General features: G+C 38.4%; 1 protein-coding gene and 1 non-coding gene across 6 annotated transcripts in view; one reads left to right on the top strand and one right to left on the bottom strand.

The window, feature by feature from the left end:
• Positions 1-12548, bottom strand: part of ITSN1 (intersectin 1) — a 220595-nt gene that overhangs the window by 145508 nt on the left and 62539 nt on the right. For all 5 annotated transcript variants that reach the window (XM_086675891.1, XM_086675894.1, XM_086675893.1 and 2 more), the window contains exons 2-4: positions 7229-7288; positions 4648-4740; positions 3591-3654 (exon numbers count right to left, since the gene is read on the bottom strand). In XM_086675891.1, coding sequence (XP_086532017.1) covers positions 3591-3654; positions 4648-4740; positions 7229-7256 — 185 coding nt within the window. In that variant the 5' untranslated portion in view covers positions 7257-7288. The remainder of the gene's footprint in view (positions 1-3590; positions 3655-4647; positions 4741-7228; positions 7289-12548) is intronic.
• LOC112850606 (small nucleolar RNA SNORA38) lies at positions 4950-5099 on the top strand. The gene has a single exon (XR_003222709.1). It is a non-coding gene; the product is annotated as a small nucleolar RNA SNORA38 (small nucleolar RNA).

Raw genomic sequence — 12548 nt, 5'->3', positions numbered from 1 at the left:
TAATCCCCATTTCTGTGGCCTCTACTGCTTCTGATGTCAAACCCCTCTTCATTCAAACTCTTTTTATTTCTTGGACCATCCAGGCTCCTGTCCATTCCCCTCTGCTTTCTTCTCCTCCCTCTCCACACGAGGCCAAGGTTGAAACTATAAACATCTGGAGTTGCCAAAAGGATACAGGATATTTGCCAGATCCCTTCCAGCTCCTTATTAGTAAGACAATTTCTAGGAAGCTGTCTCATCTTTGGCACTACACACACTAGCTTGACTCTATCCTCTGAGAATTCAGGTTTCCCTGTATGGTTAATTGGAGATTGGGCTGGATAGGTAAGTTGCCCCAAAGGATCAGTAGGTTACAGTTTTAAAAGTTCACAAACTAGTTAACTGGAATATAGTTTCTACCTGGAACAAAACCTATACAGGTTTATAACACATATTCCCCAGCAATCCACATCATTCATGTATTCGAACTGAAGTCCACAGCAAAGAAAGTAAGTCCCAGAGAGATAGCTACTATTATAATTCCAAAATTTTCTTCTTCCCCCCCATGACTGACAAAGGGACTGCTCAAACCTTCAGACTCAAACCTACTCCTCTTTCCACCAAAAGGGGCATGGACCTTCCCCGGCACCCCACCACAAAACCCACAAGAGAGCACAAGAATAGCATGACAGATGGAAAGTGAAAACTATTTCATTAGATCAACTGTTATTGCTTATACATTTAAAAACCTAACTCTGGGGGCACCTGGATGTCTCAGGTAGTTAAGTGTCTGACTTTGGCTCAGGTCATGATCTCACGGCGTGAGCTCAATCCTCACATCGGGCTCCTTGCTGACAGTGCGGGGCCTGCTTGGGATTCTCTCTCTCTGCCCCTCTCTCAACTCTCTCTCTCTCTCAGAATAAATAAACTTTAAAAATACATACATACATACATACATACATACATACCTACTCTGAAGAGGTCAAGTATTGCTCAGGGTTACCAAATAAGTGTCAGTGGTAGGGCTGAAAGATCTTACTCCTACTTTGCACTACGCTATTCTGTCATCTTAGCAGGACAGCTGTGGTTCATGAAATTTATGATTACTCAAAGACATTTCTTTGGGGAAAAGATACTTACTTGGAGGCATGCTTCCCTCACCCCCTAATAACAATTCTTGATAAAAGGAAAACATGCCATCACAAATTTATTTAATGAAATGTCAGAAAAAATTAAAAACAAAGAACAGTTTTGACTCAAGCCAAGGCTGCCAATTCATCACTTTTGTTGTTAATACAAATTTTCACTATAAAAATAGTAAGTTGGAAAAATGACTTTAATATGCTTAGCTAAAAACAGTTTGGAAAGCTGACACTAACATAATTGCACACACAAAAAAATGAAATTTACTAGATAATACTTTATTTTGCCCCATTATACTCATTTCTACATGGCAATTTTTATACTGCTATTAACTATATATCCTTCCACCAGACTGCAATTTCTATGGAAGCATGGATTTTGTCTATTCTGTTCACTGATGTACCCCAAGCACCTATAATAGTTACTGACCCATAGTAGACATTCAATAAATATTTTCCACTGTTGATAAATGTAAGGTGTCATTTTCTTGCAGCATAACGCACCGTAAAACTGCTTCTTGGGGCGCAGTCGGTTAAGCATCTGACTCTTGATCTCAGCACAGGCCATGATCTCAGTTTGTGGGTTCAAGCCCCACACTGGGCTCTGCATTGATGGCATGGAGCCTGTTTGGGATTCTGTCTCTCCTTCTCTCTGCCCCTCCCCTGCTTGTGCTCTCTCTCTCTCTCCAAAGAAATAAATAAACTTAAAAAAAACAAAAAAACAAAAAAACAAACCCTGCTTCTTGAATGAATGTTCATAAATTGGGAATATAGCACAAAAGCAGAATTCAATGGAGGAAGCTATATCTGGGAAAGGAAGGTTCTAGTGAGTCATCTTGACTAACGATGTGAAATACAATCATCTACCAGAACACAAAGCAAATGAAAGCTTCTTACAGTTAACACAGATGTCACATGTCTCTTGAATTTAAACTCGGGCACTCAATTGCCAGAGCAGTGCCCCTGTGCTCACATAAGCATAAGTTCTTGCTCTCCCCACCACTCTCCCACCCCTTGCAAACCTTTTACTTCATTTTAAAAGTAATTCCAAAAACCTTGGTTATCTGATTTTCCCAGCTCAAAGTAGATCAGAAGAGCTAGAAGGGCATCATAGGAAGAGGCTCACCAATTGGAAGAGACAGTCTGGCAGCCGATATGCTGACAACCAGGAAAGAGAAAAGAAAGCAGACACCAAAAAAAGCACAGGAATCTGGTGTCATTTAGTTTCAATTCAAATATAGCCATATACAAATGTGTGTGTGTGTATATGTATGTATGTATGTATATATGCGTATATATGTATGTATATGTGTATGTAGATTTCCCATGAGAGTTTTGCTATTCTGAACACAGTAAGTGATTTTCATACTGATGATACTTTAATTAAACTGTCTGCATTCTGTAGACTCTGCTTGAAGGCAACAAGGAACTAAGTCAATCTTTATTAATTTCCATATTATAAGAAAGGCCGATCATTTAAGGGGACAAGTAATTAGCTGGGCAATTTAGTTCTGTGGAATACCCAATCCCTGACAACGACAGCAGGTACCTTTTTGGGTTTTGTTTTGAGGGCCTATTACACACCAGGTCCTATGCTAAGTCCTTTATACACGGTTTCTCTGCTAATGTTCTCAACAACCCTTTAAGGAAAATATATCTTCCCTTTTTCTAGATGAGAAAACAGGTCAGAGAGGATAAATACATGCTCTAAATCATAAGGATAGAACACCGTACAGCTGGGATTCAAACTCAGGAGTGTGACTACAAATCCCATGCGCTTTCTACTGCACAGCAAGCTGACTCCCCAACACTAATAAACCCTGGAAATGAAGTATTAACTGCAAAAGCCGCACTGTGTGGGAAAATGTGACCTCTTGGCAACACAACTCAGCGTGACATGACCAAAGTCATAAACTTAAAATCCACAATTATATTTCCCACTTTTTTTTTTACTGGCCCTTCTTTCCTGTGGGTTCAAAAGAATGAATGCTTATTTGTGATAGTTAATCCAGGAATTCAATAATATTTACTAAGCATTCACCTTGTACAACACTGTAATAAATACTAGTTATTTCACTATTCCGCTGGTGGTTTTGCTACTAACCCTCAAATATTTTCCTTACCTTTTAGTCAATGAAAGATACAGAACCATTACATTATAAAGCCAGAAATGCGGGACTTTCAGATGAGCATGGGTGATGTAAATAAGGCTAAAACAAATTAATGAGAAAATACCGAAGTGCAGATTTCTCCACTGGGAATTCAACTTTTTGACAGTGTTATCTTGCAAATGTCACCACTTTTTCTTTTAAAGTCCCACCTTAGAAAGTTACTTTTCAGAAGTATTCTCTGGTTAAGAAGGAGTAGAGTATTTCAGACCAGAGATTTATGTTCACCTTCTGTATCTTAAGAAATCCTATTACTGGAATATTTTATTTTACCTTTTGCTTATGTTAAGTTCCAACTTACCATATCTGTGCTAAAACAGGCTGAGGTAACCCAGATTGAAAAAAAAAGTTTCTAGCTTGATCACCTGTAAATTAAATGAAAACAGTTTCAGGAAACAAACAACAGCTGACCGGTATCTTCTTAGAGCAAAACTGCAAAAATAATAAAGAGGCTGGCAATTCTGCAAATACTGAATTAAATATAGGATAAAAGCCAAAGCCTATAAGCAGCAGTAAAATGAACCCATCAGCACTGACTTTAGAACTTAGAACTTAACACGTTAGCAGGGGTAGATTGTCCACTCTAATTAATCTGCTATTTAGTAAGACAGGAACAGCTATGACAAAGCATAGGACATATGACAAAGCACGTCTATTTAGGAATCCTCAAGAAACTGATGACCCCACACTTCTACTTTTTAGGTTCTCTGCCATTCCTAATATCTGTACTTCAAACCGTCAGTACATCTGATACATTTATGGAGAAAAAGTAACAATGATTACAAGATTCACATCAGTGATTAACAATTAATAATTTAAAGATAATGGTGATATACACACACATAAAAACAACTCCCCAGGAAGTCTAGATCCCATTTTTTTTCTAAAGCTAACTCCTAAAGAGTAACCAAACAGAAAAGATAATAGATAAGGCAAGGTACAAAAAGAACTTTAAGGATACAGCAATGAGAGAATTCTGTCGTTCGCTTTTTTTTTTTTTTTTTAATATTCAGAATCTGTTCATTTATTTACATTTCCCAAACCAGTTCAAGATCAAAATTAAACAAGCATTTTAATTTAAGGACCACAGCCCATTGCTTTATTACTTAAAGAATGTGGTACATTGATTCTCACCAATTCCCATCAGCGATATGCCCAAAACAAGTGGCTTGACATCCATTAAGGAATGCAAAGAGGCTTGAATGCATTATAGGAAATGCAACTGAAAAAATACAGGCTCAAGGCTAAGGCAAATGTCCCCTTGGCCATATGTGCCCACCTCAGTTTCGCATAATAGATTTTCCACAGGTATATGCACTGCTAATAAGTAAAAATGTAAAAATGCTGTTTCCACTTACCAGTAATAAATCCAGATATTGGCTTTAAACTATGAAACTGTTGATCGTGCTTTGCTCTTTCCTCTACAGTTATGGCCCAGATATCCAGGCTGCCTAAACCCAAAGAAAAGAAAAAGAAATTATTCAATGAGAAAAGAATAACAAAGTGCTCACATACACTATTTCCCTAGTACTTTCAGATTCTGTCACTATGTTATCAATTATTTGATCGATTAGTATCTGTTTGTCCTTGGGTGTTACGCATATAAAGTTAGAAAATTAAGAGTAAAACAGGCCAAAATAAGAAAGATACCAGCACAAATTCTTTTTTAAAAAACTTGCCCTATAATCTTATAGTTAGCAGGACTATTTAAAGACATAACACGTAAGAATCGGAGGAAGAAAAACGTGGATTTGGAGAAGTCTGGGGCCAGCTTGCTTCCTGCAGGCTCAAGATCAACCATCCAACAGAGAAGAAAAAAAAAAAGAAAAAAAAAAGACATAAGTTAATAATCATTTATTTATATAAACTCAAGCAACGAACCAAGTGAAAGCTACATTCTCAGGTGATTCAAATGCCACACGTGAACGTTATGAAAGAACCAGAGCTTCACATTTCATATCCCATGTGATTCCATGAAAATCTTTCTGGAGCGACAAAAATATTGAAATACTGGATTGTACTGATGACATACAACTCTGCAAATATACTAAAAGTCACTGAATTGTACAGTTAAAATCGGTGAATTTTATGGTACACAAATTATACCTCAACAAAGATGTGTTTAAAAACGGGTATCCTGGAAAAAAAAAAAAAATTGCAAACCAAAGAGACTGGGCTTTGGTTGCCCTTCAGTTTCACTCTGAGACTGACCACATGCCCCCTCACTTCTGTCACTTCTGAGATCTTCCTCACTTTTAGTCCTAGGTCTCCTCAATGTGATCAAAATAATTTCAGATTATCTATAGACTGAAGACCTTCCAAAGTTCAGATACTTTCCAAAAAGCTGGGAACAGGCAATAAAATGTGAATGTGGCTAGCACAAATGCAAAATGTCTGAACATTGCACCTCTCCTCTCTACGGGGTCTGGTGGGACAGTGACAGGAAGGGTGGGATTCATTCAGCCGTGGGAAACATATTTACTGACTGCCTCCTATGTGCAGGGCCCAGTGTCAGACATCAGAGACACTGTAGTAACTGAAACAGATATGATCCCTTCACTCAGAGGCCTTCTAATCCTACAACTTCTACTGCCCTCTTGAAATTCATCCGTGGAATTAGAAACAAAAGGAAAAGTTGGGGTGCCTGAGTGGCCTAGTTGGTTAAGCATCCAACTCTTGATTTCAGCTCAGGTCATGATCTCGGGGTTCATGAGATTGAGCCCTGCATCAGGCTCTGTGCTGAGCCCGGAACCTGCTTAAGATTCTCTCTTTACCTCTCTTTCGCGCTCTAAAAAAAAAAAGAAAAAAAAAGAGAAAGAAAAAACACAAAACACAAACCTGCCCAGTAATGAGGAAGAGGGACAAAATTGAAACAATAATGCTAATGGTTTTGAAAAGTTTGCATAATCTAGAATTCCATAGATTTTTACAGATAGACTTTTACAGATGTGATCAGAGAGGTGGTGATTTGTGCTATACTCTCTTTATGATGACTGGATTAGACAGCTGCCAAGAGTCAGCCATTAAAATGGCACCCTCTCTTTAAAAATAAATAAGTAAATAAAATTTGGCCAGTAAATAAAGCCAATATTTAACACTTTAATCATAATATTAGGAAAAATTACCTGAAACAAAATTTTTTATGCACGCTGATATGTTTCAAGCAGATAAAGTAAAACAAACAAAAATTGTCCTGCTGCAAATCCAGGCTTTAGGAAAAGTACAGAATAAATGACCCAGTCACCTCAACAAGTACAATGCAAAGAGAAAACAGTGAGGAGGCTTAGGAGACACGTGAACTGAGATCAGTGTCTGCATCCTTATTTGAACCGACAAACCAGAGCAAAAAAGGGTCTGAAGACCATCAGGAAAATTTTAACACTGACTTGATAGTTGAAGATATAAAGGAATTACTGTGAATTTTATAGGTGTGATAATGGTGTTGTAGTTATGTCTTTAAGAGTGTTCTTATCTTTTAGAAACACTAAAATATTTGTGAATGAAATGGTATGAAGCCTGAGAGTTGCTTCCAAAGAATCCAGATGAAACAACATTAAAAATATGGTCTTGGGGTGCCTGGGTGCTTCAGTCAGTTGAGCATCCAACTCTTGATTTCCGCTCAGGTCATGATCTCAGAGTTGTGAGATCGAGCCCCATGTTGGGCTCCATGCTGAATGAATGTGGAGCCTGCTTAAGATTCTCTCTCTCTCCCTCCTCTGCCCCTCTCCCCGACTTGTGCTCTCTCTCTCGAAAGTAAAATAAATATATATATATTTAATATATGTATATATTATATACATACATATATACAAAAATATATATAATATATAATAAATTATATATATAATAAATTATATATATATATATATATATATATATATATATATATATATAAATAATCTGGAATACATTACAAAAGGAAAATCTCGGAGAACTTACCTCCAAAAGGTGTTGGAAACTGAGCCATGGTTCTGTTACTTTTACCTTGCTAATCGACGCCTGTAATTGAAATGCAACATTTAAGTTTATGAAAACTTCATTTCTATACACTTATAAACACACTGACATGCAGTCTTTAATGATCAGAAACTGATACTAGTGCTGTTCCATATGAAAATGAAAGTTACAATTAAGGGGTTCATTCATTCATTCTCTGCAGCTTCTTAGTGCCAGCTACAATGGCGGGCACTGGGGAATGTGAAGCTTTCAGTCTGGAGAGTGATACCATTCGCTCAGAACAGCCTATTATATCACTGAGGTTTTACTTGTTACTCTTTAAATGTACGCCTTTACTTAACTATCTACATATACTAGTCCATCTGCTTGATGGTTGTAACAGCAGCTTCTTTTAATGAGCACTTAATACAAGCTGCACACTGTTCTGGGTTATTTATAGCTCTTAAATCTCTTCATCATCATAGCCCTATGATATCAGTAAGACAGACAGGTATTACCATGCCCTTATTACAGATGAGGAAAATGAGAATTAGAGAGATGAAGTGATTCAAGCAATATCACACATCTGGTGACTAAGCTGGATCGGAGCAGGGATAGCGAACTCCACAGCCTGCATTCCACCCATGAAAAACACTGTCTGCAATCACTACTGAGAGATTTTGAGAAAGGCCATAAACAACGTATCCTATGTCAATGTCTGTCCAGAATACCAATCACAAACCCAATGCTCCAAAATCCCCATCAGGCGTTATCTGTTCATGAATAGCCAAGGTGAACCTCGTCTTCTTCCCCAACTAAAATAATCCAAAATTAGTATTTGCTTTTCCAACATGGCAGAGGCATACAGTTAAAAAATGAGTACTAAATATTCATACATTAAAAAATTTAGTTACTTTTAGATATTTACAATTACAGTCCCTTGTCCTAATACCCTTGAATTTCCTATTTTAATCTGTCCATGGATTTTTCCCCCAAATATCATATCTTTAAACTTCCAAAAGCTTTTTCTTGTTCTTAACTCTTTATTCCTAGTACTCTGTCATTTTTTTAACGGACACAACACCTTTTACTCTCCGGATTTTTTGGGTGGGAAGGAAGTATTTTGCTCTTTCATGTTCTTCTGTTTCTTACATCATTTGATTCCCTTTTCTGTTTGTTGGCCGACTGTTTTGGGTCTCTGTCACTTTTGAGGCTTTCCTCATCTATCTGGTGATCCCTGGCTGCTTCCTCATATTTAAGAGTGAGGTACTAAAAAAAATCAGCATGGATGCCAGTTCTCTTGATTGATGGACTGCTGTAGATGACAGTCACATATCACTCGGAGACCTCCAATGTCAGTACGCAGAGGTCTCTTCATTCAAGCTGCTCAGTTTTGCCAGAAAGAAGTGTATGGGAGGGTGCTGGCTTTTGGGGAGGAGTAGAAAAGGCAGAAGTGAAGGGCTATACTTCCGGATGTACACTAAGACCTACTCCCTATATTTTCAGCCCCGACCTTTACTCTTCTGGTCAGAAGCATCTCTGGTTCTAGTGCTTGACCCATCTCCCCAGGAAAAATGGGACTGAAGAAATCATGTTTGCTGGGGATGCAGAAGACATTCCAAAAGATCTGGACACAGACTTTTCAAGAACTTCCGTTTCAGCTACAAAACTGACCTCTGCCTTTGGCAGCCACCAAACACTCTGAATCCTGTCAAGACACTCCTGGGGGCTGCTGATTTGTCCCTCATCTCTGCCCCCTTTCGGTAGGCACTAGGTTGTACCTTCCTCTGAACTCGGTTACCATTCTATTCACTCTGTTTCCAAAAAATTCTTCAGATCTTTTGTTCACTATCTTCTCTACTATTATCTTTCTCCCTATGTGTTAACAACTGCTGTGCTTCCTTTGCGATCACTGCAGATGTGATGGAAGAAGAAAAGATACATGTGGTCAAGCCACCATATTTAAGTGGGGGTCTGTGGATCCCGTTTTGAGGCAGGCCACTTCTCACTGCCAATTCCCTTTACGGCACCTGGGTGGCTCAGTAGGTTAAGCCTCCGACTCGATGTCAGCTCAGGTTGTGATCTTGCTATTGGGGATCCTGAGATCTTAGACCCTTGCTGGGCTCCACCCTGAGCGTGGAGCCTGCTTTGGATTCTCTCTCTCCCTCTCTCTCTTGCATGCATGTGCACTCTCTCTCTCAAAATAAATAAATAAACCTTAAAAAAAAAAAAAAGAAATTAGCTGCTATTCTCTTCTTCCACAATTTCTCGCTCAATATGCTATAAAGGTGAGCTTGATGATTTTCCAAAATTTTTTAATGTTTCATCTCACTTAATCTTCATAATGCTCTTAAAATTGACAAATCATACATCTTTTTATTGAGCTTTGCAAAAGCAGTAAGCTCTCATTTTTTAAAAGCATGGTAATGCAAATATTTCATATATAGAACATGAGAAAACATTCTGTTCTGGTTTACTTCCATTCTTTACTATTTATTGCAAAATAAAGAAAAGTTACTGGTTTATCTATCTTCTTGGTACCCAGCCACTTTACCACATTTTTTTATTGGTGCTAAGGCACTCAGATGAGTCTCTCAGGTTTTCTAGATCTATATCCTCTGAGAATAAAGAATTTAAGCTTGCATTATTTGCCCAAACCAGTAAAGCTAGGCTATGTAATAGGTGGAAAGGCGGGAATTTTGATACTGCCCCTGGCTTTCATGGTGATGGTTTTGGTGTTTAATAAGTATTGATATTTCATAACCAATGAAATAGGTTATAAATAGTTATATCTGCTATTGTGTTTTGGTAAGTAGCTTTTGCCATGTTTAGGCAGTTTTCTATCATTTTTATTTGACTTAAACTTTCATTAGAAAAGCCTGCTAATTTTTTTCAGAGGCTTTTTTAGAGTATTTAATAAGATGACCATGTATTTCTTTTTTAATTAGCATACTAAATTATAGTGATATCTTTCCTAACACGAATTATCCTAGAATTTATGTAATAAACCCGACTCAGATATGCATATTACTCTTTTACTACATAACTAGGTCCAATTTGCTCACATTTTCTTTAGAATTTTTGCTTAAGGAAACATTATACACAATTCCATGCAACAGAGAATCTAGAGACAATGGTTAGATTTCTACTTCACTGTAATTTCCAAACTGATCTTTTAAAAGGACATAATACTTTAAGAGAGCATAGAACTAACTTGAAATGTAAAGGTATAACATGAAAAAGGTCCCAAGAAAAAATAATTTTAGGGGTGAGTTTCAACTAACCTTCAAGAAACAAATAATTCCTTTTACTAAAACAATTCCACAGGTTATGAAATTAGCATAACCAATACTAAACTATGGTAACAAAAGTAGTGACCATTTTCACCTAGATATAATTATACGCCTTACTTTAAGTGTTTCACAGCTATTGAGAGTCACAGAGTATAACAACTCCTATAGTCCAAAGTATCTATGTATATTTAAAAAAATTTTTTTTAAAGTTTATTTATTTTTGATAGAGTTCAGTGAGCAGGGGAGAAGCAGAGAGAGAGAGGGAGATAGGAGGATCTGAAGCAGGCTCTGTGTTGACAGCAGCGAGCCCCATGTGGGGCTCAAACTCACAAACCATGAGATCATGACCTGAGCCGAAGGTGAACGCTCAACTGACTGAGCCACCCAGGTGCCCCAAAGTATATTTTAATGATCAGTGGCTCCTTGCAAAGAGTATTTGCTGAAATAAAAAAAAAAAAAAAAAAAAAAAAAAAAAAAACTTTAAAAAGAAAAAAAAATGGGGCATCTGGGTGGCCTGGTCGGTTAAGCATTCGACTCTTGATTCCAGTTCAGGACATGATTCTCACCTTAGTGAGACTAAGCCCTGCATCAGGCTCTGCACTAAGCATGAAGCCTGCTTAAGATTCTATCCCTGCTCCTCCCCTGCTCATGCACTCCCTCCGTGTCTCTCTCTCTCTCTCTCTCTCTCTCAAAACTAAGTACGTGCTGTTTACTGTCCTTCCTAGAATTCAGGAAATCATCCCCCACTTCCTCCCTCTGCCCCGCTCTGTGAACCTCTTCCCCAAAAGCCTTCACTTCATTATTAGCAGCGTCAGACAAAATTTATCTTCTGGCCCTTCTAACTACCCTGTCTGCTTCCTCATCATCTTAAATCCGTAAGTAACAATGGAAAGGGTTGCAACCTCAGCCTGCGCCCTACGCTTGCAAACTAAAGCCCTTCTGTCTCTTCCCTCCCCAATCCAAGCCTTGTTCCTTAACTGTCACTCAAATTAAGCCAGGTCCTGGTAAGGAATGGACCTAATAAAAACTAAATTGCTTTGAGGTGTGAAGAAGATGTACCTTCCAGACTTATTACTAACACAAACATCCAAATGCTGGTTTAAGGATGACGTTGGAATATTCCCACACACATTTCTTTTAGCCACAGGCACTTCAAATGCTATTTACAGCTAGGTTCTCCTCAGCTCCTGGGGAACCCCAGACAAAGTAGTAACACGCAATGAAGCAACCAGATCGAACTTTCCAATCCCACCTCCTTTTCAGTTCTATGCCACACAGGCAGATCAGGGTGATAACATCTTGGTTCAAACTGTTGTTCCTACTTTTACATATATTTGTCGTATGTATTACAATAATTTGAAAAAAGAAAATAATTTTTTAAAAATACCGCAAGATTTCTAAGTGCCACAAACCAGATTTCTAGTTTGGCTACAGTGGTATAAGCCCACTAGAGCCTCTGTCCCACTTAAAACTAAAAACTGGGCAGGGGCGCCTGGGTGGCTCAGTTAAGTGTCCAACTCTTGGTTTTGGCTCAGGTCATGATCTCACAGTTCATGGGTTCGAGCCCCGTGTCGGGCTCCATGCTGACATTGATGGTGTGGAGCCTGCCTGGGATTCTCTCTCTCCCCCTCTCTCTCTGCTCCTCCCCTGCTCTTTCTCTCTCAAAAATATATAAACTTTAAAAAAAAAAAAAAACACTTTTAGAAACTGGGCAAAAGTTTTAAAAAACAAATACCTAAGGACAATAAGAAGTAAAGAAAAGTAGGCAGACTTCAGAAGACAGTCAGAAGTCCCCCCAACTTTTGTTCACTTTTCTCTAGCAGCTCTGCCCCGAGAGTTGGCCCAGTCATGGAGTTATGCAGTGAGGCAGAGGAGCAAAAGGTAAAACTCTGGTAGAAACCCAGTCTGGCCAAAGGAACTAATAAAAAAGGCCTCTGTGGACAGGAGAGTGTGAGGATCCCTTAATTCTGTAAATGAACTCCCACAAGACTCAGGCTCACCTCTGAGCTGCAGGACGGAACAAAAGTAGC

Source organism: Puma concolor, chromosome C2, assembly GCF_028749965.1.
Source record: "Puma concolor isolate L17-30 chromosome C2, mPumCon1.1.hap2, whole genome shotgun sequence".
Lineage (NCBI taxonomy): Eukaryota > Metazoa > Chordata > Mammalia > Carnivora > Felidae > Puma > Puma concolor.
This window is presented reverse-complemented; position numbering and strand designations above follow the sequence as displayed.